The following is a 23,315-nucleotide window of genomic DNA, read 5'->3' on the forward strand; positions in this document are numbered from 1 at the left end:
TAAATATCCAAGGAATTATTGGAAGTTATCAGAATTTTGGCTATTTTCCATTCATAATTCGAATTGTTTAATGCATTTGATAACATGTTGTCACAAATGCCTCCATATGTTTCCACTTCGAATTTTCTACATAGTCTAGTCTAATGTTAATTTGTTGTTGCAAATTGTTATTTGCTATATATCTAACGGTTTATTTCTAGATTTTTCTTCCCCTATATTACTTACCATACAGTCAACTATTTTCAATCAGTAGAGACCAAATTTTCATCAATTTATATTATAGAATAAATGTTGTAACTGCAGTTAAATTCCTAGCAGTTCTCGCTACACAAGACCGACTAGATGATACGTGACCTATGACCTCCTAATTTTGACAAACGACTTTCAACTTGACTATGATGACTATGATATTTTAGCTTGACTGTGATATTTTAGCACAAGTATTTAGCGTCACAGAATCCAATAATTTATTGACCCGACTTCATTCTTTTAAAGAGACCTACGATGCTCAGTGTCGTATCATCCCGATAGCTTGCAGTTTATGATAATAGTAATTTCACGTAACATAATGAAGGAAACTTAATTAAGACTATGGAAAACTGGAGGAATTTTCAGTAATTTATGCATATTGGGCACTATCTTAAACAAGTTGCGGTGAAAATTTCCAAATAGCTATGGCTATTTCCATGGTAACTAAAAATATTAATGCTAGGCTGTGATAAACAGGCTAATTATCAGAGAAGTTAACAAGTTACAGCTAAAATTGACTGATTTACTCATTTAATAAGCGTAAGTAACTTCCGAAAGAAGGTAAGGCGACACGACTGCTGTCGTTCGTTTTTAATTAATTTATTCTCAAACTTCAAGTAAGAAAAATCGTTAAGAAAACAAAATTCACTAATAGAAATATCAATTCCGTTAGGCATTATCATTTTCAAAATCCATTCAATTTTGAGTTACAAGTTGATATACTGAATGGTAGTGAAAGGAAGTCGGGATTCCACTGACTCGGGAATGCAAATGCTTATATTCTCTTATCGAAGCGGACAAAATGAAATACAATTCAAAAATGACTACTTCAGGTTACGATCCATTATCGAGAATAGCGGTACAACAAGAGCGCTATTCTCCTGTTTTATTTCATACCATTTTTGTTCCTCGGACAGAATTACATTTCAACTTTCTATTCTGAGTAATGCTTGAATAGAAAAATGAACTTAGGCAAAAAATAGTGAATAATTTGTTGCAAATTGTAAAATTACTTCTTGATAATTTACGGAGAGTTTGGAATGATTGCAAAGAAATTTAAAAATAACTTCATTTCTCGTTGGGAAAATAATAAAATGATAATAAATAATTAATAAAATGATTAAAAGTAAGCTATTCTCAAATTTTGAAAATTAAAAACTTTGCAAATTATCAATTTTAAAAGTCATTTTTAGTACAGTGAATACAAATGCAATTAGAAAGTGGACAGATGATTTGCTGTTATCAATAGAATTAGTCTCTTCTAAATAGTTCCTTCTCACCACATTCATATTCCATTGATGTTATTCTCACTTTTCTATACTATTCATTATCATCAATAGTTTGGATATGTTCGGTGGCAATGTTTTTAATCAATCTATTATTTAAATTAACTCTTTAATTTTCATTAAATTATTCACTAAAGCATTACTCAGTTCCACTTCCATGCTCTTTGGTAACATCATTAAACGCTAATTTTAATAACACTTGTAGTAGAGACTTTTTTAATCATTGAAACATAAAATCCTTTTTTGTGTACTAGACTAGACGAAAACATTTGAAATAGTAAAATATGCTGCTAAATTTAATTAAATCGCTGAAAATAAATTTTAATTAATCCATTCTTACCACCTTTGAAAATTAAACTTGTCAATGATAAGTACTTGTAATTGTACTAATGGCGCTCTTTTTTCTAAAATTTTGAATTTGTGAGAAAAATTATGAATGAATCGATAACTTCAATTTCATCGCCATATCGCAATGCTTGTTTTGAATTTCACAACAGTTGACATGAAGAGAAACGTGTTGAATAAGACTGTTACGTAGAAAAACGTCTGATACTTTTAGAGTTCAGAAATATTTGATAGCAAAAAAATGGGAAATGAATGTAAGACCAGGTTTGTATTAGGTGAAGAAAAGACTGAAATACTTTGTTGTAATTTTCCAAGGTGAAAGGTAAATGTGAAATTGAAAAAGAAAAAAAGAATAATTCGATAAAATGGGAGATGAAATTTTTCAACGAATACCCTCGTGTTAAAGGAGAGCAGTATTTGTTGAAGTTACGACGGGTAGATGAAATTATGGTGTGCGGAGTTGTGGGGAGATGAAGAAGGGTGACATAACAGTTCGATGTCATTGTCATTAGTATCACTGTAAACAGTGTCACCTTTATCCTCGTTGGGTTTTATTGCTGTCATATCAATGAATAAGGTTTAGTAGATGTGTTTATTTATTTAGCACAAAATGATTTTTTTTTCAGCATTTCAAAAAAGCACAAGGAGAAAATAATCGGCTTCCGGAAGAAGCAACTTCGGCTGTATCAACATTTAAGAGATTTGGAAATAAACCGGAAATGTGTCTGGAACTTTTCAGATCATCAGCAACAACAATAAAAGCTTTAAATACGGTTATTTCGATCCGAATATCATCCCAAATGTTACTGTTTTCTTGCATAACATCCGTAATGCCGGTGAGTAGACTGGATGATTACAATATTGCCGACGATAACGTCATCAATCTTTCAGTCAGTGAATTTCCAGAACCAAACTGCAAATATCATATACGGTTATACAACCGAAATGGTTCGGAATTGACGAGGTAGCTGCAGTTACATTGTACTTATATTCCAATCATGCATTTTATTAAGCTCTCATCCTCGAATTTAACCATTTATTTTTATCCCAAATTATTAAAAATTAATTTGAAAATATTTTCCATTTTGTTCCATACCAGTTTTCAGGTTGGAAAAGTATTTTATTTATAAATCACTGATATTAATTGCCAGATAAGGGTCTACGTTACCATTACATTGAACTTGACAACATCAATTTTTAATATTGTTCATTACTCATTACATTGAATTTGATAACATTAATTTTCTTTAATCAGTTTTAATTTAATCGGTAAAATGCAATGTGTTCCAGTTCGCTGACTTCTGATTTAATCAAAAATTAAATTAAAATCAGTTCCAAATTTTTGTTCAATTAAAATCTCTGGATCGAATTTGAAGAATTACGTTTGAAAGATTTAATTAACCTTAGGCATAATCTTCTTTTCTGATTGTAGAGTGTCGTTTAGCATCTAATTTGATGTGCGTGACCACAGTGATGAAAGCAAGCAAAAGAAAAAAAAGTGATTATAGCATGTAATGAGAACAAAAATAGGTAAACATTTGGGGAAGTGAAAAAATGACCAAAATTACAGGGAAGTTGGAATTGGTGAACCGGTCTATCATCACTGGACATGTAATTACAAGCAACAACAAAGTGGACTATACTGTATTTTAGTGAATAATTGTACGATTTCAAATTCTCGACCTTATTCCTTCCCGGTACCAATTATTGATGAATTTGGTTGCTCTCTTTTCCCTATTATAATGCCACACGTCGAATACGATGGTGATCTTGATGGTGGTCTTCAAACGAATGTATTCTTACTTGACATTGACCAGGTATAGTCTAATAATAAGTAAACCATAAAAAACGCAAAGCATATGTGTAAATATACGTATCGGAATGAAGATAGGCAATGATAACTTTATTGAATTGGAAGAAATCAGATTTATAATTGGCCTTACCATCAGCACTCTCATTCTCAGTAACTCTTCTATTCCGCTTCCTCGTTCATACAACATTGGGATGAAGCGATGTTTACACATGTTATGAGTTTTGCATTAACTCGAAACTATAGAATCTCTTCCAGCTTTAGTTTTTAAAGACAATAGATTCTCCCATATCTTTACTGCAATATCATTCATTGTATTTACCTTAACGCAACTTATTATCCATCCTAACAAATAAATCAAATTAAATAGCGATTAACAACATCGCCTTACAACTGAAAATTTCATTTTCAGTTGTCTGTTACATTTCATTGTAACATCAAGTTATTGCTGAAATTACATGGGATTTGTCAACGACCTTCATGTCCACCAATTTAACAGTACCTTCGCAGATTGCAAAGAAATTCATTCTCTTTTGAAACAACATCAAGTGTGTCTATTTCGTAAATATCCTCAAATTATTATATTTTTGGAATGAAGAGTCCTATTTCGGACACAAACCATTCAGAATTGAGGTCATCATATAAAAAAGAATATTCTGCTAGAGAATTACCAGCTATTGAGGAACAGGTACAATTTACTTTGCAACAATTAATCATATACAATGTCATATTTTTTTCGGGGATTCGCATGTTCTTTTCAAAAAATCAACTGTTTCATCAGAGCTTGTTATCATAACAAAATAAGAAATACTTCTGCTCAAAGTATCATTTGCCAAAATGTTTAAATTCCTAGCTTTAAACGGCATGTTTATATTATTCGTTTCCAACCTTTTCAGTTTCACAAAACTTTCCCCCAAGCACCAAAGGTTACTTCATTTTTCACTTCACGTATATATTCAACTTAATGATAATCAAAATGCTACAAATTACAAGAAAAAAGGTAAAATCATAACCGAATAAACAAATGGAAGTGAATAATAAGCAGGTAAAGCAATGAGATTTAATAAAAACAAACGAATGAAAATACTTCTGCAGCAATAAAATGTACATCCATGAATGAAAAAACACAACATTATATACAGTAAAAAGTAAAAGAAAATATTTAAAACTAAAAGCAATATTTGACTCACGCTAAAAAATAAATATGATCAGAATTTAAACAAAACCGGAGTAACACGCCAAATTAATAAGCATACAAGAGAACAATGAAAAATCCAAAGTTAAATTTCCAAAAACCATTTTATAATATCTACTAGAACTTTTTATCTTTTGCCTTTTATTTTACTCTACTCCATCTCACAACTCAATTTCCTTCATTAAAAAATCATTTCTGCAGACGAATTCTCATATTAGAAATACAGACCAAATCACTTTGGTCATAAATGTACTTGAGCAAATACAACAGGAAATATTCCGGAAACTTTCTTCAACAGAGCAAAATAAAAGATGCCGTAGCACCAAGTTCTACAGAAATCATAGGGTCTTCAGATAAGAATTAATAGTTTAGGGATCAAAGAACTAAATGAATATGAACAGTTGAGAAAATGTGAATTCAGACTTAGAAGTACTCTAGAATTTCATGTCATAATTAGATAGATCCAGAAAAGAGAATAAAAAGTATGTTTTAAATTATGTAGAATACTGCAAAAGGTTTCCGATCGATTCCTTCATCATCGCTGAAACAGATAAGTCTAAGTATGATGAATTCAGTCTTGACTTCAAATTTTTTACTTATTGCCACTAACGGTGAAGTATGAACCTAAGACTAAAGGTGAAGTAGCAAGACAAAAAATGGTATGAACTCTTGGGTTATTTGATGATACACACTAAATTAATCAGCTAAACATTAAAGCGCCGAAGAGTGAAATTTAAAAAAAGATAGCTTGCCGCATCTTTATAATCCTTGTATTCGTGTTCTGGGATATCAATTATTTCAGCAACATTATCTAAAATTTAAATGGATCACATTAAATAAAACAAATGCCAGAAATATTACATTGTTGAAAATCAGATTTGTCTCAAATACGCAGGCTATGATTTTTAACACAAGAATACCAGCCTTTGTCTACCAATACTATCAAAAAGCCAACAGAATGAAACTTTTATTTAAATCAGAAATCATTTGCATAGAAGGTTGTAACACTTAGAAATTTGGTAATATGTCGTCCGACCTGAATCTTATGCTCGGTTTCTGCTGTAATAAAAAAAATTAAAATAAATAAATAAACAGCTAGACACATTTAAATAATAGAACACTGTTCAACTGGAAGCAATACATAATTTATAATCATTTCAAAAGAAAAAACAGTTTTATGTTACACTAGCATATGACGTACCGGGAATTTGTTTCTTATGTTCATTTCGTTTAGACAGTCTTGAAAGCAACTCCTTTTTGGATAAAAGAGTCGGTAACTGAGGTGGAATTGGATTGCGTCGAAATTCAAGCTCTTCATTCAAATGTTCCAAACGTTTAAAATGCACTTTTCCATTTTGAACATAATTTGGTTTTGGTGATTGAGTTAACTACAAAAAATAGGCTTAAGAAGAAGGATAGACTGAATTTTTGAATAACTAATCCGGATTCACAAATTATCCTTCAACAAATTTAGTCAAACGTTAATTCTAAACAATCACTATGTCATGGATTACAGTTTACTAATAGTTATTTGTGAAGACGGCACAAACACGATTATATGTTCAATACAACGATACACAGACTTCCGGAAGACTCATACTATCCTGAAGTCATTGAATCGTTCCTCTAATCCCTAGCTGGGCTGCTGAATTTAAGACATCGGTAAAAAAACATACTGTAACAGAAAAACGTCTATAGAAAAAATGAAGAACTGAAGAGTAAGAGAAAGGGGCAATAAAAATAGAAACAAAAAGTGTGAAGAAAAAACGGAGATGAACTGTTTTTTCATGGATGGGCTCTAGTGATTGAGTGTATGTATGAAAGGAGTAAGAGGAAAAAGCATGCCGAGGTGGCAGGCCTATACTTGTATTTTGCTTCCTTTAAGCAAAAAGCTTCACAACCGTCATCATCTTTTTCATCCTCCCTTTCTTCTTCTACAGTAGCAAGCATTACATCAGCAAAGCACCGAACTCGCTAATGTCCAACCGAACTATTGTGTAAGTTCTCCTTTTTTCCAAGACTTTTTCGAACTTCAAGAATTGGAAACGTTTTAAGGGACGATACTTCTAGCTTTAAGTTCACAAGAAGTCAACTATCATGGCAACTTTTCCCTTCGTTTGACCAAATTTTAAAATGAAATCCGTATCATTATCATAAATATTACTTTTCGATTTCCCCAGGTTCTTTTCGCGGAAAAATAAGGAAGTTATGTATAAAAATAGAAAGCAAGAAAAGAGACATTAATAAGTGGGCTCAACGGACATCTGTCTAATGTAAAGCAATATTTTAATTCCGAAAAAACAAATGTTTATATTACGGAGCTCAGCTTTCTTTATTTTTTGTTGTCTCATAATATTGTGAAATGTCATTGATTAGTCTCTCTTCTTTCTTTGATGTAATAAAACTGATAAGCCAAGCATTTGACTTCATTTCCTAAATTAATACCAATTCAATTCGCTTTAAATTCAACTTAGACTAATTCCACATCCTTTTCACAGTTGCCAAAGACATTTAGGCCAATGACCTCAATACATGCTATATCTATTTCAAATCTACTTATGCAAAAGAAATAATCCTTTAGATTTCTCCTACAATTCTCGGTAATCATTTCTCTACTTATTACTAACTCCATACACATTTTCTCACATAACTTTTCTGAAATACTTTCTCAGCAATAAGACAGTTAAGTAAAGTCTGATCACTTATTGTTACATACAGAAGGCTTATACCACCTGCTTAAATTTTATTTACATTCCCTAGGCAATTGAAATTAACATTTGCCTAAATTACTGGAGAAAGAAAACTATTTTAGGAAAATCTGAACTTTTAAATTATAGACTCAGTTCGTAAAGATTTTTAACAGACCATCATTTAATCATTAAATAAAGAGATGGTATGAATTTTTAATGTATCCAACATCATTTCACACATTCCAAATCTGCTTCATTCAAAACAATAACGATAACTGAAGTTTTTTGAATTTAAGTTACCTCAATCAAAGATATCAAAATAAATTATAATTTCAGAGAAGAAGGAAATGAAGGTGAGAAACCACCTTATTCATACGTTGCACTGATTACAATGGCAATAAGCGATTCGCCCGAACGGCGAATGACTCTTTCACAAATCTATCACGTACTAGTTTCAATTTTTCTTGTCGGATTATTTTCAAATTTGAATATGGTTGATCCAACCTACTAAATTACAAAATTTTAGCAATACATTTATCTTGTATTATAAGGACGAAAATAAGTAAATGCGAAATTCTCATAGATACCTCTTAATCTCTCCGTAATTCCCTTATCTTTTTAGGACTTCGAAAGTAGAACTCGTTTATCAGGATATAAATATTAGGTTTCAAGAACGGAATGACTATACCTATTGAAACTTTATCTCTTTCCCATGATGAAAAACTATTCACCATGTCATAAAAAAAAAGCAAAAAGGTAGTAGAGAAGTCCGGCATGAATCAACCTGGGTGAAAAAAAACGTCTCCCATCATTTGTTTTCTCTTACAGTATATTGATGCTCGTTTTCCATACTACCGTAACTGTGATCCGAAAAGGCGTCAAGGATGGCAGAACAGCATCAGACATAACCTGTCTCTAAACGACTGTTTTATCAAGAAGGCACGAGATGGTGTTGGACCGGCAAATGATCGTAAGGGAAATTTCTGGACGTTATCACCAGATAGTGTCAATATGTTTGATAATGGGAATTTCAAGAGGAGGTATGACTAGTGTTACAGTTTTTAAATATTATCAATCTGTACCATAAAGCAAAGGAAGATAAAGCAAAGGAAGTATTTCTTGCTACAAATGATCATGATCAGATATGTTTCAAGAACATTCACTGACAAAACTGCAGTTTGCGATAGAAGATGATACTAATTCGAACATGCTCTGAAATAAAATCTCTATAAAATATAGCAATAGCTCCCAAATCTTCAGCAGGAAAAGATGCTGACTGGAGTTAATCTCCCTAAGTCACTTGTTTCAAACTAATAAAAGATAGTTGCGCAGTTTACTCAACATAATGAATGATGCATAATCTTAGTCATCTTGAAATAACACTTTGCGAAATCAGTAGAATGTAGAGAAATCGAAGTATTACCTTCCTTCTTTTCTATTTCTTTAACAACTGAATATAAAAAGATGAACATGTGTGAAATGTTAAAAAAAAAGTGATTTTAAAGGCTGTCAGAGAAAAAGAATGAAAGAGGCGCCAGCGTGAAGTCGATTAACTTTTGCTCAGACAACTGATTCATGCAAAAATACCATTCGATGACCATAAGAGCTTTGCAAACACCGTTTTGCATCCTTCGTGCTACATTTTCTAAGCTATCTGATACTTTCTCAAGCATATTGCCGCAAATGATTTCAGTTGGCAAGAGCAGTGAAATAATTTTCGTGAAACATAGAATTCGTAGCTATAAGTGTTACGAGCTAAGACTGGTAAATTAAGTATTTCGCCTATCAAAATATACTATGTTACAGAATAAAACTTTTTTTGCAGGCGACGTATGCGACGTACAAGATGCACTGGCGTGGAAGACAAAACGCTGAATTTACAACCTTGGTTTTTACAGTACATGCAACGACAGGCGCAACAACAGGTACTGCTAATTCAAGTTCATAGAAGTTAATAACTTGTTTAGCTTATATAAACCTGATAGATATTTGTAAAATTATATAAAATAACAGTGATGGATAAATGGCTATCTGCCAATATCGTCCTTGGTTAAATATCAACTTATTATTCAAGAGAAACTATACAAAATTCTGATCTTAAAAATCAAGTCTGAAAACTTCAATTTCGTTCATCTTTTAAATAGCTGTGAACTTTGTGAAAGACAATAAACATTTTGCAATATAAGTTATTACAAAATAACTGAAAATAATGTTATCACTTTTGAGTGCTACTAGCATCCTTTAACAAAATTCTGTTCCAGCTTTTGGTTCACCCCCCAACAATGTTCCATTTACCGGACAACTGTGGACCAACAGGTAACATTTGTTGGGCTACTCCACCAGCGCAAATTATGGAACAAAAGGCTATATTACATAATAGTCCATCTGTATTGCCTGCAACTATTCATCCGCCACCAACAACAATTATTTATAGAAGTCCTGATGAATTTCCAGGAGCTTGGACAAACACAGTTATTCAACAGCAGCAACAAGAGCAGCTGCTTTCACCTATGCATACATTAGAGCACCCACCTAGTATCATCTATGAAAAGTTGGACGAATATCCATCTTAAATCCAATCCCAAACAAGGTTACCAAAGAAAAATGCCAAAAAGGAGACTAGAGATATAAAGTTCTCGTGCAGCTGCTGTTTCTATTTTTCTTTTTTTGTCAAAATTTATATAAATTAACGGTAATGGTAAATTGATGATATTGTCCACTAAGATGTTTAGAGTTGAACATATGGATAAAACGCTACGAAGATTCTTGACATAAAAATTAGAACCGAGACTTTTAAGCTTTATTCACTTCTGTTAAAAAGGTTGCAAATTTTGTAAAAAAAAAAAACACAAATTCTCACCGCGGAATATAAGTTACTAGATTGTCTGCAGTGGTTAATCAAATGATTCAATTGAAGCTTTAGAACCTTTCAGATTAAACTGAGGATTAGGAAATGAACGACGTAATTTGTCTCATTCATACCACTTTTCTTTCTCAATCTGGTCATGATTTGAAATTTAGGAGAGAAGGAACGGTCTTCATTTTCAGGTTGTGATCAAGTAGCTTAAATGTAAGCAAATGTGTTAGTCCTTTTCTTTGCAAAATAATATAAGCTCAAAATTAAATTTCCGAAGACTATAGAAGAGATAAAGGCGCCTTGAACCAGTGCAGTATTTGAATTCCTTACAGAGTCTTGATAATAGCAACTTCTTGGTTGACTTCGGGCAAAAATTTATTGATTTTAGAAGCGAAAAATTCTTAATTAAACAAAATTTTTCATAAATCTCACCTGCGAATTGATTAATAGCTTCTCACATTCACTTTTTATAGTCTGCAAAAAAAAAGTGCCAATTACTGATTTGCATGCAACTGAGGACGTGATTCTCCAACTTTAAAAAAATTTTAATTGAACTGATCCCATAAAGTGTCCACTACATCGGTGAGATCATTTCTGATTTGACTATTCGTAAAAAGGAGGTTGAAATATAAACTAAATACCGAAATATTCTTTGCTTCCTCTTTAAGTTCTTCAGTTTGCTTTTTGAATTCCTGCAGGTCCGCCTGAAAATGAGAGATCATCGGCAATGATGAATATTTTCGGAAAGTGACTAAAATAATATCGGCATCGCGTTTAAATCTTACCTTCCTTTTCAATAGAACTGTGCTGTTTAAAAAGAATTTGACGAGTCATAAAAGTAAGAAAACGATAAACGATATACCTGACACTGAAAAAAGTGACTTTGGAGATTGGTATCTGAAAGTGGATAAAAATTACACACTTTTATTCAAAAAATCCGATGGGAATATACTGCCGAAATTTCATTTTTAAGCAATGCGTATACTTTTATAATCAAAGTTCTAATGCTAAAAGAGACAATAAAAGACCTTTATCTATTATTGTCTTTTGCCGTGAAGAGGTAAAGACGACAGTTGCTAAAAAAAAGTACTAGAGAGAGAAAGGGGGAAAATATGCCATCTAACCTTTATTCAAAACTACTGGAAAAATGTGGAATAAGTTACCTTTTCCACTACTGAATTGTTTTTCACCCGTTTTTACTCCAGCCAAACACTTTTTTAACGTTTCCTGAAATATTCGCATAAAATATAGAAAGAGAAAACTAAAAGTTTCGAAAAATAGAATATTAAATTTACACGATAAGGATTCCTGGACTCCTACTTGTAAACTACGCCAAACATGCGATCAAACAGATAGCATCAAGAATCTTTAATAACACATCGTCTTGACCCCCCATGAAACCCGAATTCAATATAGTATGCAAGCGACAAAGGTAGAACATTGTTGAAACGTTTTTCTTTAAGACTTAAAAAGTGGTTGAGGCTGCAAAATTTTAATCGCAGTAGATTGAATAGGAAGACCTAATTGTTATACCGCATCTCTGCCAAGAAGCCTCCCATGTTTTCTTTGTCATAAAGATGTGTTGTATTAAATAATGGACAACACTAATGATACGAGCGGAGGGCTAACTGCAAATAAATAAGGTTTTATTTAGATGTGCTAAAATTTTACTATACGGATCTTACTAGTAGCAAAAATACAATACGCATACAAACAATCCTCTAAAAGATGTCCACAACGCCAGCCGCTGAACTATTCACTTCAATTTATCCCTTAGCTATTTACCCACGAAAGTATAGTTATCTTTTTCAAATAGAAAACTATTTCATGCCATACCAAATCATAAATTGCTACAGATCATCCAAATATTCTTACCTTGCAAGCTAACCATTGTGCTTGAACATTATGTCGTTTTCCACTGTTTTCTAAATAAAATATTATCAGCATTATGAAGACACCTTTTACAAATGCTATAATATGCCACAGCTCTTTCAGTTTGCTTCAATATTTTCTGTGAAATTTTTACCAAACATACTCGTGAGATAGCAACATATTTAAGAAGTATAAGTCAAATCAAATAAATAACGAAAACATAATGAAAGTAATGCCACAATCATAATTATAAAATAATGAGCGCTTGACGTCAAATAAAATTACAAATATCAATGACTGAAGTCTGGAATTTAATTCTACAAAGTAATCCAATGTCTTAACTTGTATTAATTACTATATCGCACCAACCATTTCGGAACCTTTCCCCCAGAACACTTCACGAAATTAGCAATTGCTTACCTATCATAACTTGATTATATCTAACGCGCAAATCAGTCAACAGTTTTTCGGCTCGATGGTTTCGCTCCATTAACACTGTAAAAAAGCGGCAGCAATAGGAAAAACTTGTAAAAATTATTGCAATGTTATACCGCAGCCATGATTTAATAAAGGCAAAAAATATTTGAAAATTTCTCTACACATCCACTTGATTCCATTCAGATTTTGGCTTAACTTCATGGTATTTGAAATCAAGATGAAGGGATGGAGGAAAAGAAGTGCGCATACTCCAAAGGAATTGAAAACATTGTCAATCTACTAGCTATTTATGATGTGGACGGTGTGTCTTCTACCAACGCTTCCGATGTTTCGGGCTGTCCAACTCTCAATCTACAAACTTTATTCTTCATTATTCAGAGACTAGTTAATTAATTAAACATGTTTTTAAATCAGCCAGCGATATCTGAAACAAAATGAACATGTAATATTTCATTCCTTACAAAGCACTGGGCAGCTTTCAAGAAAAGATATATACAACATCTAAAGTAAAGCGTGAGAGTGTTTGCTTGAACAGAATATTAAAAAAGAACACTAAAGATTTTCTTTAGTTGATAAAAATATATTTTAAGAAAAGTGGACTTACACTGTAATTGAGCACTCAAACCACCCGAATGCACCATTAATTTCGAACATTTGTCAGATAAATAGGCATAGTTTGAGCGATATTTTTTGTACTGAGCGGTATAAAATAGTAAGAATATAACTGATACAACACCCAAAGTAAGGCGTGACCACAACACTGCACGCAAATTCATCCCATATTTGCGACGCTGAAATCATCGATTAAACAAGTAAGCAGAACTATTCACTCGATCGTGTAGCGGTTAATAAAGAATGTACAAGACGTCATAAGATCAGTCATCAAACCATTCCATCGAAATTTTATCAGATTATGGTTTTGTTTTTTTTAACAGAAAATGAATCTTCGTGTTTTGATGTGATAGAAATCCGAAACCTTTGCAAATAAACTAATTTGAATATAATTGGAAGAGACAGAGAACAATTACAGGTCTGAATCTAATTCGAATAAATATAGAACTAACAGAAAGGAAGTTAAACATCAGAATTCAAGAAACTGTATGGATGAGGGGTGACGGGTAGAGAGCTGCATTTTTCGACGTTTTTGAATGAGTGCTACGGTGAGATTGATGTTCATGTTTGCTAAGATCCCTGACATTTTCGCCCACGCTACTAATATGCACTCTCATAGGCATATTGCAAGTAACAGACGGAGGAGAGATAGCATAATAATGTGAGGAAGATAGAGAAGGGAGATGGGGAACAATTGCATATTGAGAGGGGAAGAGGAATGGAAGGGAGTGAGACGAAAGAATGGTCGATTTGTGATGGGCCGTTGAAGGGGACGAGTTATGATGGTCGACGTAATGACTTTTTTATTAGTTAACTGGATTTGGGGGAGTGCAGTGGATATTATGATGCTGCGGGGTTTAGTCAAGGCCTAGCTGGGCCTGGCCACCTTATGACTAGCCGACGTTGAAGTTTGGGCCACAGAGCAGCAGTGGTCAGGGTTGCATAGTCATTTCACTCATCACTGATACGCATCTCTTCAAGGTTGCCGTAACGTACGATCAGCAACGCTCATCATTCCTTTATTAGCGCAAGAAGAACTGCTCAGCACGAGATGCATATGGTTAGGGGAAAGACTGACTGATTTCAGAGATTTTTCGTTAGACGAAGAGTTCTATTCCATCATCACTGCCCAAGTAGTATCGATGATCGCTTTTGCATACCACCCATTATTATCTGCCAATAATTCAGAAACTTTATCGATCATCTAAATTTTATCTTGGAATAAGGACCGAAGTCCCGTCCCTTATTCATTCATCATTTCCTTTTCACTCCTGATGTTATGTATGTTGAAAGTGTTGGCAAAATGCCTGAATACTGCGTCAAACTTTGCATAGCTACAATGATGTATAAATCATTAAGATATTAATCCTAGTATTTCGTGAACCGACTCTCTTTTTTCTGTGCTAGCCAGAATCCAGGGAGCATTTGTAGAAAAGCTTACTTATCAGGATGCTTCAGTTAGCAGCACTTCATGACCGTTTGTTAGGAGAGTATTTGTGTTGATGTAAACTGACGTCGTATCCTTGCTACTTTGAAAAGTTTCTTCGTTATTGGGAAATTACATATACCAGGGCGGATATCTGACAGAATAGAAAAAGCATTGCAGTGTAAAACATTTTCGATATTTCATCATTTACTTTCGAAATTTCGAAGATTGCTTTATTAAAGATATTATGGTTTTAAACTGTCACGTCCTATGTATTTGTTTGCCTATTTAATCATCGTATCTTTTTAAAAGGAAATATTTATAAGCCATGACTTTAATATTTATGAAACAATGGCTGATAGTAATGTTTTTTGTGATGGTGACAACTCGTTGAAGCACTGACTGTATTTTTAAACGTTTTCTATGACAAGTTTTGTTTTTTAAGGATATCGTGTTCACTTACTTGAACTTTTGGATTTGTTATATTCTCCCGAAATATCCAGTTGAAGTTGGATTATGATATGTTGTCTTGCTAAAGTATAGATTTAGAGACTTTACAACACTACTTTGCAAATTTAACATTTGTTTGTTGATTAAATTATTGCAAATTTAAGTAGAGCTGTATTCTGACTTTGAAGTCTATAAGAAGTGTTATTGTCGAGGGGCCAAGATTGAGTTGGTTATACAATTCCGTTTTTCCGTTATATGATTCCAGTTGGTTGTTATGTTGTCACTATAGGTAGGTACACAAAGCAAGACGAAAATGTTCCAGAAAACTGTAAGACAAACTTATTATTTCTTTCAGTCAGTAATTGTCACCGCTAATCTTGCTTTCGAAAAAAAAAGTCTTGCTTTTCGAAGTAAAAAACTCGAATTTTCGAAGTCACTGCTGTATTTGAAGCATGATTATTTACATTGCTTGACGGTCAGTGATCTATACACAACACTCCTTAAAAGTATATTCTATGCAGTGCATTAATTTAGGGAACCAACTAATAATGAAAGAAGCTAGTACAAATGGTCGATCAGTTTCTGAAACGAGAATATCTTTTGGTCACAAATGATCGACAAAAGTAGTTTATAGATGGCTGAGATGTGAAGGACTGTCTTATACCTCATTCTCCATAACAATCAGCATTTTGACCGCTGCTACTCAGCGTATACAGTCTCTTCATGTTTGTAATGTAGGCATTTGAACTAAGATTACGAAAAACATTGGTTTTCGGTAAAAATTATTCTAAAAGATTTCTCAAAAAATTGACGAAGTGAATGATAATTTAAATTTCATTCGAACTTACTCGATGTGCACTGCACTAAATGTGATTGTCAGCATTTCCCTTGTATCATTGGCTCTTGTATCAGTTTAAAATATATTTACCCAATAGTTTAAAATGGAATGTAGATTTATAAGGATTCGATCATCTTGCAAAAATTTGTGCAGAACCAAGTGCACAACAGATGGACTGTGATTCGCAGTTTTTGTACTTTTTTTTATTGTGCAAATAACTTTCATATAAGCGTCTAGTGATGAAAGTAATTAGTGTATGTGATTAGTTATTGAAAAACGAGTTGCTGTAGCCAGTGGTAAAGATAACTGTTAAACATCGTGCAGATTATGAGCGTTATTTGTTGTAAGCAAATGCGAATAATGGTTATGTCTTGCAGAATAATACTATACACATGCATGAATATACGATTGATCGAGCTCGATGAGCAGTAGTGGAGGTGTATTGGCTGACCGTAATCGACTTTCATCGCAGTCTTCAGCATCATCAGCTTGTCGTAATTCGTTAATTCCTCCGGAAAACGTTATCAACGAGTCAGAATTCCCATCCCTAGTAGTACGCTCCTCACCCTCCTCAACGTCCTCTGCATTTAATTCCTTGCCGACCACCAGTAATTACTCCTCCTCACCACCTGTACCACAGAATCATCTTTATTCAAAAGACGTCTACAATGCTCTACAACGAGCCCCTTACGGTAAGTGTCTTATTCAGAAAATTACATACAACAAATAGGACGCAACGGCGTCTCACGTTTTTAATGAATGGTAGAATATGAAGGCATTAACGAATGGCAAAGTACTGTTAATATAACTCTTCAATTGACTATTCCGGAAGTAGTCATAAAACAATGCAATGACCAGGGATAGACAGGCTACTAGAAACAGTTATATTTTCCATTCCATATTGATAACATCGGAGTTTTTTTACTCATGTCCAAATAATTCCAAATAATGCTATAAATACTATAAAGAGTAGTACTTGAGAAGTAAAAGGTTCATTTTTCTACGAGCTTTAATCATGTCAACTATCCTTTTAATTGGAAGGCAATAAAATTAAGCCTCATGTACTCATATTTCATTGTGCTGTGGTGTATGCTGAAGTCTTCTCTGTCTGGAGGAGGCAATAATCAATGTGTAAAAGTGAAACTTGTATGGACCAGTCAAGTCGTGCGGATGCGTAGTGTTCGGTGGCAGAAGATGCATAGAGATTTGGATATAGCAATATTCTGATTGTAATAAATAAGATACAAAATAAATAGTACAAATAAGTAATACCCAAGTAGTCAGTTCCGTTTCCTGTAAGAAGTGCTTTAGGGTCAGGTTAGCTGATATGCAGGAAACTTATAGATAAATAATTGTCGTAGCCACTGTGTGCAGTAAAAGATGAAGACTGGTCTTTCAGGACTTCTCTATTCAGTTATAGAACCTTACTGACTTTGAAGGACTGTTTTCAAAAAGGAAGGTTCTCTATCTTTCGACTACAGAATTACTTAAAACTTTTGTAGTTATTCAATAGTGAAATGGCTACCTGTATAATGATGATAATATGGGATACCTTTTTTGCTAGTTGATGGTGGTTTATGTGGTATATAGACTAAGGGTATGTTTTTTAATAAAAAAAAAAAAAATGGATCTCCAAATACCTCCTAATTGTACCTTCTAATAATTGAAAATTTACTCAAGTTAGGACTATACGCTATTGTTGGGGAATTCGGTGTGGAACTTGAGTTCAATTTGAAGATTTGTCTGTAAAGGAAAACAAACAACTTGGAACTAAAAAAAACTAGACTTGAACTGTGACACGAAGCGTCACGAAGTGTCTTAATAAAAAGGCTTCTTATGTCGCTTTATAAATTCTTTTCTCTGTTTAACACTCTTTTCTAAATCAAGTATCATACAACGATCATTTCTCTCTTCCCGCGAACAATATCTGCTTTTTCCTCATCGACGTTCAGCTCATTTTGAGAGACAAAGCTCTATGCAGTTGTATCTCGATTTCCGAATTTTCTCGGAATTCTGATCTCAGACAAAAATTAAGTGAAATAATTAGTTCATTTACACTCGGAAATCGATGCTTTGATGCGAGTGGGGGAGAGGGAGAAAAATTCACTCGAGGGATTCGCCAGTTTTCAAGAAAATCTGTGTAATATAATGATTAAGCGGTGGACCGTAAGGTATTTGGGTTTAGCTTCAGAAAACATGCAGAAAATACCCTCGAAACTTCAAGATTTCAAGTAAACATAACTCCGAAATCAGAAATCTTCCTGATAATTTGGTCCAACGAAATATTTTAATCTTTGATTTTAATTTTGGGAATTACGACGTTTGCAGCGAATTTGATGCGAACAAGTGATGGGAATTCGCTACCGACACAGAACGTCGAGTTCCGTATCCAGAACGAGGATTTCCCTGCACTACCTGGTGCCAATCATCTGGAGAATAGGCAGACTCATGTAAGGACTGTATGTGCTTCGTATTATCTCCAAGTTTTTTTATCGATTTTGGGCGTTCCACAAAACAAATAGTGAATCCATTTAGTTTATACGTCTTTGATATTTCTATCCTGGTTTCGACAAAATTATATATATATATATATATATAATGCGTTTATTTTTTCGTCAGCATTTAATTCGCCCTTTTCCTTCTAAAGAGAAAATTAAATGCAATAATTTACAGGCGAACAACGCCGATGCACTTGCCTCAGAAACAAAGTACTCCGAAAGGTCGAACACTGAGACGAAAACAGGTATTCAGACATTTCCGGATGGTTAGTTTTTAAGTGATTTCCGTTTTGAAGCACACTAACATAATTTTAAAAAAAGAGAAAAACTAGCACTGCGAACCAGCCAAAAAAGAAATTATGCGTAGAGCATTATTTCACTTTGGATATACATGATTAATGAAGAATAATGACTCTGAGATAGTCTAGGCGAGTAGAGTTACGTCACGACCAAAAAATCAGTCAAAAACGTAGTCTACATAAGATAATATAGCAAAGGTTTTGCGCGTTTATAATTGTTTATACTATTATGTTAAAATATAAAATTCTGAAATATTCCACCACCACGCCAAGAAGTTGCAGGTACAGTGAAGAATATCCCAGTAGGCATGTTGAGTGACCAATTTGGTATGGCAGGACTGTTGACGTTTTTGCGTGCAATTGAAAGCGATCCTGCTATTGTTGCACTTGCTCTTGGTCATGATTTGACAACTCTGGGCCTGAATCTGAACTCCACTGAGTAAGCTTTGTTTCAAGTTTTTCGCTGCTTCTAGTCACTGATAATGTTTATTTTTGTATAAATTTATTATTATTTTTCACGATTTTTATTTGATATTAGGACTGCCTAGAACCAGTGTATCAACCACATCTTTGTTTCTTAGAAGTGGGCCGGTTTGATATTTATATCTTTCTAGTAAGTTTCTTCAGGCATAAGAGTTCAGTTTGTAACGCCTTGAATTTGCTCCTTTGCAAGGCAGTGTAAAAATATATAAGAAACTGTAAAAATATATGTAAAAATATATAAAAATATATAAGTGTAAAAATATATAAGTAAAAATATATGTAAAAATATATATATAAAATCTTAATTTGGGTTTATTGGGAAGTGAGGTTGGATTCCACAACGTAAAGATGAAGTTTGATTATTTGTGTTGGAATAATTTGAAAATTGAGATCTTTTAATTTTAAGGAAGTAGATCTAGTTTCGGCTCATTTGTGGTTTCTCATATCGACATTAAATTATTCACCCATTAGTTCCAGGCGAAACATTTATGCGACGTTTGGAGGACCATGGGCAGATTATCCATGTCGGATACAGGATTTGGAGGCAAAGGCTAGTTTTTGTAACTATTTATTCAAAAAAGTTATGATTTTAGCGTCTCCATGTTGCATACCAGTTTATTTATAACTTTACTTTATGTATGATTTCCCGATTATATTCTTTTTTCTTTCAATTTTCCATGAACTAGAAGGCGTTTTAGGTACCAGATGAATATTTAACGAATGCTTCGATTCGAGATAAACTGCCGAATATCAAATTGAGCAAGCTATCGGAGGATGTGCTGTTCTACCTCTTTTATAATTGTCCGGGCGAGGTTTATCAGGTCGCCGCTGCTAGTGAGCTGTAAGTCTTAAGTTTAAACTAGAAGTAATTAATACAACTCATCGGTAATGGTGATGTAGTGCCTACCATGTATGACCGCTTATAGGTCCTCGCTATCAGTTTTTATCCTATTCCACTGAATTAAGCCATTAATAGGTAATCTATATTCAAGCCGTTGTTTGATTTTGGTGATCACCTCTTCCCCAAAGTTGTAAGTGTCCGGTGTATCCCTGCACCCTTTGTTTAGATAATTTTTGCAGGTTTGATCGGTTTGGTTTTGTTGCTCTAAACTTTGGGACTATTACATCTTAGTTATCTCTATACCTTTTGTTTTTAGGTATAGTAGGGATTGGCGGTTTCATAAAGGTCAGCGTGTTTGGCTAACGCGATCGCAGTATGGAGGTGTCAAGGAGCAGACATCAACGTATGAAAAAGGGTCCTACAATGTTTTCGATCCTGTACAGTGGCGAAAAGTGAGATTTCTTTATACTTGGAAATTTCTTTGATGGAATTAGTTAAGAAATTTAATCTGACGAAATAAAAAATAAATATAATTGATGTATGACCGAATTGGTATATTACCGATTGTGTTCATTTTTTATTTTATCGAGTTAAATTTCTTTGCTGATTTGAATCTACAAATAAATTCGAAAATTTTGTTTGATTTTCCATTTCTACTTGGCAACGAAATTATTCCGTACAACTGAGGTCTACTAACAATTAATCAAAAGACGACTTCGCAGTATGCATAGGTGGTGAGTGTATTGCCAGGTCTAGTTTGTAGTCTTTCCACGACTACTCTGTGTGTCCACTTTACTTTACTGTCCATTTAATTCAGAGACCTCAATCCTCTGATCTTTCTAAAGCAAAATATCGGTTCATCTCAGGGAGCTTCTATGTCAGTCGTATTATTGATCATTTGTTTCTTGGTATACTTTAAAGTCTTAATCTCTTTGTTTTAGATACCGAGAGACATGACATTGGAGTATAAAGAGCTTGAAGAACGACCGAAATTGCCTCAGTCTTTGCAGCAGTCAGGTCAGCCACAAGTTGCACAATCACCCTCTACAGCCACGTCGCAAAATGGTTCATAGTTGCCATGCTTCCCAATGTTAACCAACCGTTGACGTTACACGCATGCGTTCCATTTCCATCCCTTAGTTATCTCTTGTAAAAAAAAAATACAGATTATTCAGATTTTAGAAAATTTTATAGTCTCTTGAATGAAACTCCCTCTCTCCCTCCCCCCTAAAATAGAATTAATCGTGCAGTCACATATACATATTCAGCACTTGTCCCCTCATACTGATCGAAGAAAGAGGAAGAATTTTACATTTGAATCCCGAAACCTTTTTGTATGTTTTCTTGCTACGTTGTTATCTGCAATAAACACTTCGCATTTGGTTTGCTGTTTTGCATAGAAGTTAGTGAAGGAAAGATGTAAGGCTTAATTACGATAAGGTAAAGGGAAGTGTTTAGTTTTTGTTTTCGGTCATTTTCACTGAGTATTTCCAAACCGTTCATTTTATTTTGAGGGAAGAAGGATGCATAATCTGGCATGAAGGATTTAAATTGCATGAGTACTTTAATGAATCAATAAATGCCATAATGCTTTCAATGAATTGATAAATTCAATAATGGTTGTATTCTAATGTGTAATACTACTTGAGTTCTCTCGCGATCGAATTTTGGTGCAACTGGCTTCGGTTGGGTGGGTGTCGAGAGAATGACTCGCGTTAGCCTACAAAACAGGATGAGATGAGACTATCATCATTCATTAAGTTTTACAAGTGCGTGACATTCGAATCACTTCATTTATTCTATCTTATGATTAAAATTTGATACTTTCGAAAGGATTAGCGCGGGAGACATTACTATCTGTCGCTTTCCAAGTTGACAGTATTTTGTCTAGCGGTCATGAAATTACTGTCTTCCAAAATGAAAATTTCGATAAGTGTATTGAGCTACAATGGAAAACGCCGGGTGTATTGTGTGGAATGGCAAGATATCGTAAATTTTGAATTGATATAAAAGGAACTACCATACAATCTCAAGATCAATTATCGTAAGTCAATGTTGTTTGGAAATTCGAAAGAAATAATTATTGGAGAAGGCCCTGCTTTCTGAATATTTTTTGCCGGGAATTCCTTCTGAATGAAATGGAAAAGCTTATTGTACATGTATTTTCTGCTCTTTCATTATAGGTAGATATTTTCTCGAGAAAAGCGGTAAGTTTAGCAAAGAATTCGCGGAAAATTTCTCAAGGTAATACCAACACATCTCCATTGTTGCTTTGAAAAAGCGACGAATCTTGTTTTTTTAACCCTCTTCATTGGTTATTTCCCCTGTAATATACTATCAACTACTACCGTATATATCATAAAAGGTAAGTATGGTTCGTTTCATAATAGATTAATCATGATAATTCATCTACAAAATCGGGATGCATGCAGTCAATGTTGTTAGTCAGTAATTTCTAGTCTCAACCCGAGAATCCGTAGCTTTATGGCTTATTTCTTTTTGATTTTAGGAGGGCAAGACCGGTAATATATATATCTATTTGAAGTCTCACAGTAATAATTAAAATTTCATTGTTGCATTTTGTTCTCGAAATACCACAGTCAATCCGCAATCTGTAGATGAGAGTAGTGTAATGATGTTAGCCTGTGACTGAAATGGGCCGTGTGAGCAGGATATTTTAGAATACATTGAGGAAAAATTGCAATCATTGTTGCTGTACATCAAATGACTTTTTTGAGATTCAGGTCATTTCCAATGCAACCTGGGAGATTTTTGCAAGATTAGAAGAAATCTGGATTGTACCGCAAAGTTTCGGACATAATCATCATTCATTGTTTATGCTGAAAGTAGAAAAGTTTAGTACTTGCAGTGAATTCCGACATAATTAGATAATGGAAGAGCAACCGAGCAGATCATCGGGACAATCGCCGGAGAAACCTGAGTTCCAAATGAGAAGTGAGGATTTTCCAACGCTACTGAGTACTTGGCCATCCAGGAGGGGACCAGATGAAGTTATGGGCGAATCAAGTGAAATTATGGGCGAGCCAAGTAGAACTATGGACGAGCAAAGTAGGATTATGAGCGGGCCAAGTAGAATTGTGGGCGGCCCAAGTGGAATTATTGGCG

The 23,315-nt window shown here is 33.8% G+C and overlaps 4 protein-coding genes across 6 annotated transcripts; 3 read left to right on the top strand and 1 right to left on the bottom strand.

Annotated features, from left to right (window-relative positions):
* Positions 1–2,252: 2,252 nt before the first annotated feature.
* On the top strand, positions 2,253–4,186 carry LOAG_04665 (cuticlin 1; the record flags this gene model as incomplete). The annotated part of the gene is made up of 4 exons (XM_020446650.1): positions 2,253–2,330; positions 2,507–2,844; positions 3,451–3,697; positions 4,103–4,186. 4 exons carry the CDS (start codon positions 2,253–2,255, stop codon positions 4,184–4,186), a joined length of 747 nt encoding a protein of 248 aa, XP_020303037.1.
* Positions 4,187–5,164: 978 nt separating this feature from the next.
* On the bottom strand, positions 5,165–13,539 carry LOAG_16932 (hypothetical protein). Of its 3 annotated transcripts, none has more exons than XM_020449586.1 (10): positions 13,347–13,539; positions 12,725–12,799; positions 12,308–12,357; positions 11,596–11,659; positions 11,295–11,329; positions 11,074–11,136; positions 10,865–10,906; positions 6,087–6,273; positions 5,638–5,696; positions 5,165–5,426 (listed from the first exon to the last, which is right to left on the bottom strand). In XM_020449586.1, the coding sequence occupies exons 1-10, from the start codon at positions 13,516–13,518 to the stop codon at positions 5,421–5,423; spliced, it is 753 nt and encodes a 250-aa protein (XP_020306869.1). In that variant the 5' UTR covers positions 13,519–13,539; the 3' UTR covers positions 5,165–5,420. The 3 variants fall into 3 exon arrangements, with proteins under 3 accessions (XP_020306869.1, XP_020306870.1, XP_020306871.1); XM_020449587.1 differs by lacking the exon at positions 13,347–13,539 and adding an exon at positions 12,992–13,115; XM_020449585.1 differs by lacking the exons at positions 5,165–5,426; positions 5,638–5,696 and adding an exon at positions 5,850–5,944.
* Positions 13,540–16,439: 2,900 nt separating this feature from the next.
* On the top strand, positions 16,440–21,436 carry LOAG_16933 (CCR4-NOT transcription complex subunit 2). The gene is made up of 8 exons (XM_020449588.1): positions 16,440–16,760; positions 18,397–18,527; positions 18,742–18,832; positions 19,148–19,304; positions 19,826–19,898; positions 20,047–20,189; positions 20,506–20,641; positions 21,131–21,436. Exons 1-8 carry the CDS (start codon positions 16,490–16,492, stop codon positions 21,260–21,262), a joined length of 1,134 nt encoding a protein of 377 aa, XP_020306872.1. The 5' UTR covers positions 16,440–16,489; the 3' UTR covers positions 21,263–21,436.
* A 1,644-nt stretch (positions 21,437–23,080) lies between these two features.
* LOAG_04672 (hypothetical protein) lies at positions 23,081–23,258 on the top strand (the record flags this gene model as incomplete). Its single annotated transcript, XM_003140209.1, has 1 exon — positions 23,081–23,258. A coding segment is annotated over one exon (177 nt), but the record flags the coding sequence as incomplete, so codon positions are not given.
* Between the last annotated feature and the right edge of the window lie 57 nt (positions 23,259–23,315).

The sequence above is a fragment of the Loa loa genome, assembly GCF_000183805.2.
Source record: "Loa loa unplaced genomic scaffold supercont3.29, whole genome shotgun sequence".
In the NCBI taxonomy this organism is placed as follows: Eukaryota; Metazoa; Nematoda; class Chromadorea; order Rhabditida; family Onchocercidae; genus Loa; species Loa loa.